This window comes from Primulina eburnea, chromosome 1, assembly GCF_022965805.1.
Source record: "Primulina eburnea isolate SZY01 chromosome 1, ASM2296580v1, whole genome shotgun sequence".
Classification (NCBI taxonomy): domain Eukaryota; kingdom Viridiplantae; phylum Streptophyta; class Magnoliopsida; order Lamiales; family Gesneriaceae; genus Primulina; species Primulina eburnea.
In genome coordinates, this window is record NC_133101.1 from 49,880,378 (window position 1) to 49,887,034 (window position 6,657).

General features: G+C 35.8%; 1 protein-coding gene across 2 annotated transcripts; it reads left to right on the top strand.

Annotated features, from left to right (window-relative positions):
* Nucleotides 1-203: 203 nt before the first annotated feature.
* Nucleotides 204-6,432, top strand: LOC140830297 (kinesin-like protein KIN-14I). 2 transcript variants are annotated; one of them, XM_073193582.1, is made up of 19 exons: nucleotides 204-456; nucleotides 565-690; nucleotides 1,192-1,358; nucleotides 1,527-1,670; nucleotides 1,762-2,024; nucleotides 2,113-2,164; nucleotides 2,561-2,629; nucleotides 2,780-2,833; nucleotides 2,920-3,036; nucleotides 3,121-3,202; nucleotides 3,293-3,388; nucleotides 3,463-3,639; nucleotides 3,746-3,852; nucleotides 3,997-4,175; nucleotides 4,267-4,428; nucleotides 4,511-4,764; nucleotides 4,859-5,022; nucleotides 5,120-5,598; nucleotides 5,980-6,432. In XM_073193582.1, exons 1-19 carry the CDS (start codon nucleotides 447-449, stop codon nucleotides 6,095-6,097), a joined length of 2,820 nt encoding a protein of 939 aa, XP_073049683.1. In that variant the 5' UTR covers nucleotides 204-446; the 3' UTR covers nucleotides 6,098-6,432. The 2 variants fall into 2 exon arrangements, with proteins under 2 accessions (XP_073049683.1, XP_073049685.1); XM_073193584.1 differs by lacking the exon at nucleotides 2,780-2,833.
* The last annotated feature ends 225 nt before the right edge of the window (nucleotides 6,433-6,657 follow it).

Sequence of the window (6,657 nt, forward strand, 5' to 3'; positions counted from 1 at the left end):
AAAAAAATCATAAAACCAACCAGAGTATCTTGTGTTCTATGTAGTATGTAAATTATATTTCATTATTAGAGAAGATTTGTCAATATTTTCCCGATTAATTCTTTGATTTAAAGTTAAAGAAAAAAAAGTGGGAAGAAATGAGAGAAATATTTATAAATAAATTCAAGTTTTTCATCCACTCAAAGAGTAGTTGGAATAAGAACCATCAAGATCGCGAACCTTTCGGCTCTGTAAGAGCTTCGGTTATTTGAATGAGTGATAAATAGACAAGTGAAGAGGGAAGAGCAAACATCAAATTTCCCTCCCCACTCTCCATTTCCTCCCTCCTCCCTTATTTTTCTTCTTCCTTGGATCTTTCCCGGCATTTATTTCTCGCCATTGATGCCAATGGAGCAGATTATATGTTAACAAACACGCACAGAATCATATGCAAGATACGGTTTTGAATGTATCCATGTACGAAAGAATAAAGCCTTTTTGTTCATGAACGTTTCAAGATTTTCTTGGAGATTTCTTTTCTTTTTTTTTTAATCAGTATTTCTTGGTGGGTGTGTTGCTTTTAAGCTGCTGCATTAATGGCGGAAGGGATGTTGCAATTCAATGTATTGTCTGTTGTAAGAGATGTGCTTCAACAACACGGAAAGAGATTGAACGACATTGATTTGGCCTCAAGAAAAGTTCAGGAAGCATGTATGTGATATTGATCGTATAAATTCTATTGGGATCATTCTTGATTGTATGCGACACTGTTTCATCATTTATTGTTTGAGATTGAGATTAATGCCTTGAAATAAAATTTTGATTTTTATTGTGGGTATGGATGTGAAAAAATATTGGAATACTTCAATCTTGGCTCTACATTTCATGTCATTCTCTAGAAATGTATCTGACTATGTGTTTTCATATTCTTTGCACAAATATTGAAATACTTTAATCTTGGCTCTGCATTTCATGTCATTCTCTAGAAATGAATCTGGAAATGGGTTTCATATTCTTTCGCGTGGGTACGTAATAATCGCTGTTACAGAGGAATCGGTCGTCTAAATTGTGACACAGGCAATGTATTAAAGCACTTTATGCTAGCATCATAGGTTGGAGATTGAACCAATAACCCGGACTGAACTTTTCCGTGGTATAGAATGGACAAAAGAAACTGATATTATATAATATAACTAGATAGTTGTGTTGCAGCATTGAGAAGATATGAAGCAGCTGGATGGATAAGGAAAATGGTGGGGGTAGTTGCAGGGAAAGATTTTCCAGCTGAGCCATCTGAAGAGGAATTTAGAATTGGTTTGCGAAGTGGGATTATGCTCTGCAATGTACTCAACAAGGTCCAGCCTGGTGCTGTGCCGAAGGTAAGGTTCACTGAATTTCTTGATTACCACATTCTAAATAAACTACACATGAAAAATCATGCAAGTGTGTGCTTGCTTCTGTCACTAAAGGTTCCATCCTCGGTTTCAGACTCTCTCCTTAGATAGTGTTTTAATTATTATTGCTTTTATTGTTTGATTTGCTTCTAGGTAGTTGAAGCACCTTCTGATATTGTTGTTATTCCTGATGGCACTGCTCTCTCTGCGTACCAATACTTTGAAAATATTAGGAACTTTCTCGATTCTATTGGGGAATTGGGGATTCCGACTTTTGAAGCCTCAGATTTGGAACAAGTACGTCGATTAACTCTGTAGCGGTTTTATCTTGTTCATAGAAATGGCATAGAAGGAAATGAAATTAATGATTTCTGGATCAATTTTCCAGGGAGGGAAGCCTTCAAGAATCGTGAGTAGTGTACTGGCTCTTAAGTCATACTATGAGTGGAAGCAAGGAGGTGGAAACGGGGTCTGGAAATTTAGCGGAAATTCGAAGCCACCATGTGAAGGGAGGCAATTTATTCGAAAAAATTCTGATCTTTTCATGAATTCAATCTTAAGGAACTCATCTGCTGGGGAGAAGTTGCTTGATGGTTTATCGAGCGACATGGGGGAGTGTTTTGATGAAATGGTTTGTAAGCTTAAACTTCAGTTATCTGCCGCTTGTCAATTGCACAAAAATTTCTCCCATAAATTTGTTTTGCTCTTCAATTTGCAGGGAACCTCCCACTCCTTGCAGCTTACTTGTCCGCGAACTTCTTTCTGATAAGAAACAAGAAGATATTCCAGAGGCAAGTATTTACATTAGTTATTGTTAGACAAATTAATTAAGTCTTAGAAGGTATGTTGGTTCATTTATAACACACATGATTACAATATCGAGCCAGACATGATTACAAGCTTAAGCCAGATTCACTCTCGACAGTCTAAAAATTTTAAAATCCCAATTAACTCAGTTTACTTAAGATCTGTTCTTAGAAATGCAAATGAGAATCATGCTTGGAATTGAGATCTTCTAGTTTTCAAGAAAGTAACTTGTAAATTGTTTTAGTACTTTTTTAGTTTGCTAAATACACATATCTACCACCATTTAAATGATTGCCCTTTTTTATTTGACAAGAGTAGCCTCTGGTCTGTATACTTTCTGATGTTAAGTTCTGAGAAAATTCATCTGTTCTCATATACAGATTGTGGAGAATATGTTGGGCAAAGTCATGGAAGAATTTGAGTGTAGATTGGCAAGGCAAAAAGACCATGTAAGAAATATGTTCTTTGACTTTATTCATTGCCTAGTTTTTGATACATTTACTTTCTAGATTCAGACGCAGTACACTGAATTATATGTATCAAAATGAATATGAAGTCATAAAGATGATTTTTGTAAAGATACTGTTACTGTACTGCAGGTAATCCATTGTACCAATGAGCCGCTTACTTTACTTGCTGATAGTGAGACCGAGGTTTGATTACATTGATTTGTGTAACACTTGACCATGCATTTTAAGCCTATTCTAAGACTTATCGTTTTATTCGTTTGTTGTGCAAGATCTCAAATAAAATTAAGGATGAGAGGTGGACTGATACTGATGTGAATGCTGGTGAATTAGAAGTACATGATTCATCTCCGTTAAACTTAGTTAAACAGCAGCAAATAAATATACAGGTGATTCATGTTCAATTTGAGAACAGAAAATACATTTGGTCTTGAGCTTGAGATTTATCGCCATGTTTTATTTCATTGTTTTAGAAATTGAAGAGCACCCTTCAGTTTACAAGAGAAGACTTGAAAACTTTGCAAATGAAATATCAAGAAGAAGTGAACAATCTAGGTACAGATCTTGCTTTGGTTACATAAAATTTAAATTGTTTAAGTGGGACATGGGATTTAAGAACTTGTTTTTGTTAATCTTTGTTGATAGGAAAACACCTACAAAGTTTGTCTCATGCAGCTTCTGAATACCAAAGAGTTCTAGATGAAAATCGCAAATTATATAATCAAGTGCAAGATTTGAAAGGTAAAAACTCTAATGGTTGTAGTTTTTATGAAAAAACGTGGCAATTATATATGTTTCTTGCTTGTGCTTGACAGGCAATATACGGGTTTATTGTCGAGTAAGACCTTTTTTGCCTGGGCAACCCCACGGTTTGAGCTCTGTTGAAGATACGAATGATAGGACTATTACCTTACTCTCTCCTTCAAAATATGGAAAAGATGTTCGGAAGACATTCACCGCTAACAAAGTTTTTGGTCCATCTGCGAGTCAAGGTCTCTAAGGTCCCTATTAACTTTTTTTTCCTTTTACACAATACTTAACTTGTCAAGACTCCACTGAGTACCCGTTTTTCGACTTTTTGTTCTTCCTTTTCTACAGAAGAAGTGTTTGCAGATACACAACCATTGATTCGATCTGTCCTTGATGGTTATAATGTGTGTATATTTGCTTATGGTCAAACAGGATCTGGGAAAACTTACACAATGGTAAGAAGTTTTATGAACATAAATTAAAACAATAGATGTTAGAAATCCTGAGCTACTGTCTTCAAGAAAGTTCTCGCTTACCTCAACTTAAACTATATTTGATCTTTCTTGGTGCCTTTGAAAAGAGTACTTATTTATCTGCAGTCAGGACCTGAAGAACTTACAAAAGAAAGCTTAGGCGTCAACTACAGGGCATTGAGCGATTTATTTTTCATCTCTGAACAAAGAAAAGACACCATTTCTTATGAGGTCTCTGTTCAGATGATGGAAATTTACAACGAGCAAGTGAGAGATCTCCTCGCCACGGACGGAATCAATAAGAAATATCCTTTTGTGGATTATTTATAACTTCAAAATTTTGTTCTTGGCTCATACTTTTTTATTTTCCTCATTTTTCTCTTAACTCAAAAACACATTAGAAATTCGTAACAACTCCCAAAATGGTATTAATGTACCAAATGCAAATCTTGTACCTGTTACATCAACATCAGATGTCATCAATTTGATGAACCTAGGCCATAAAAACCGTGCTGTTGGTTCTACTGCAATGAATGTGCGTAGTAGTCGTTCTCACAGGTAGAATCATATTTGTCCTATAAATTTTTTACCGAAATTATTCCCTGTTATTTTGACAAATCTGAAATTACAATGCTTGCAGTTGCCTTACAGTTCATGTTCAAGGAAAAGACCTGACATCGGGTACCATTCTTCGTGGTTGTATGCATTTGGTTGATCTGGCAGGAAGTGAAAGAGCCGACAAATCCGAGGCCGTTGGTGATAGACTAAAGGAGGCTCAACATATCAATCGCTCTCTTTCTGCCCTAGGAGACGTAATATCTGCTCTAGCCCAAAAGAACTCACATGTTCCTTACCGAAATAGTAAACTTACACAGTTGCTTCAAGATTCACTCGGTAAGATACGACATTTCTCGTTCAATGCACAATATGCTTTTCCCATAAATATTCTTTCGTTAATTTTTAATATAACGGCCTGTTTGTTCTTTAGGAGGCCAAGCAAAAACACTGATGTTTGTTCATATCAGTCCGGAGCCTTCTGCCCTCGGAGAAACAATTAGCACTCTAAAATTTTCTGAACGTGTTTCCACTGTTGAACTCGGTGCTGCTAAAGCAAACAAAGAGAGTGCCGATGTCAAGGAACTAAAAGAACAGGTTTTACATGCCCCCTTTGCGTTGTTAACTTGTAACAAAAGTATGTGCAATATTTTTTTTCGTGGCAAACGATAACTTCGCTTCATTTTTCATGTAGATAGCTTGTCTCAAAGCAGCCTTAGCACGTAAAGAAGGCGAATCGGGACGCCTAAATCAAAATTCTAGGCCGAACACTCCAGAGAGAAAGGGACATAGTGATACTTCACTGACATCAAGAAGGCTAAGCATTGACAGTCAAGACTTGATAAATTCTCCTCCTTGGCCACCTATTAGTAGCCCAGGGTCAATAGAAGAAGAAAAAGCCGTCTCCCATGATTGGATTGACAAGGCTATGGTTAACAGAGCTGAGAGTTTGAATGGTCAAAGAAGATACAGCCTAGATAATGGCTTATCTAGGAGCCAATATGAAACAGCAATCACTGACGAATCTGATGATCTTGAAGCTGCAACTAGTGAGTCTTCTGAGATAGATTACCAATGGCTTCTAAACATGCCTAGGTCCAACAGCTTGCCAAATGTTACGGGTCCGAAAGTTCGGAGACCTAGTCCAAAGCAAACTAAGAGTCCAGAAACACGGTAAATATTCTTGTTTTGCTTTTTATTTTTCATTGTGCATGAACGCGAGAGTCCCTTGAAATCGTAAATAACCAAAGTGACAAGACGATCACCGACAATTTTGAAAGACACATTGGTCCAGATACTATTGGTTATGTGGGATCATCGAGACCTTTGGTGCCAATAATCATTTCGATTTTTCTTCTTCCAAGACGAGGGCAAAGCCAGCATATCCTCAAGATTTGCTGCCTTTAAAGTCATTTCTCACTCGATATCTTGCATGTAGAAAACTTTCATAGATCGGGCAAAAGAATGAGTGTGCTAATAACAATGTTTAAAAGAGAATTACAATAATAATGATCTATCTGTTTTAGCATATTTAAACTTTATTTTTGTCAATAGGAGCCTAATTCCACCACCAACTAAGAGAGGTGCAAATGGGATCCATTCACCATTGCACAAGCATGTGCGACAACCGGTTTCTGTCGATGGGAGGCGAAAAACAGTAAATGGGAAGTGAGCATTGCAGCATGGATGAGAAAAAGGCTCTTGCTGTCGAATGTGGCTGTTTCGAGTTTCTCGCTTTTACGATGAAATATATAACTAGTTAGGTTCTTGCTGACTGAGAGGTGTATGTATGCAAGAAGAATGGCAATTCATAGTTTTTCAATGCCACTTTTCAGGTATATAATATTTCCTTTCTTTTTCCAATTACAGTGGTATTTATGCTTTTTGGCATCTCCACTGTGAGGTTTTTGTGTTCATATTCTGTTGTGAGTTCTTTTTTTTTTGGCTTTCCTATTTTTAACTGTTCAATGCACAAGAAATGATTTATAAAGTGAGATTTTTACTCTTCTTTAATTTGATGAAGGAAACTTATTTTAGTGTAGATTATACATTATTCATTGATATATATATATATATATATATATATATATATATAATACTTAAAATAGAAGTATAATTATATATATATATATATATATATATATATATATATATATATATAATACTTAAAATAGAAGTATAATTATATATATATATATATAATACTTAAAATAGAAGTATAATTTGCCCCCC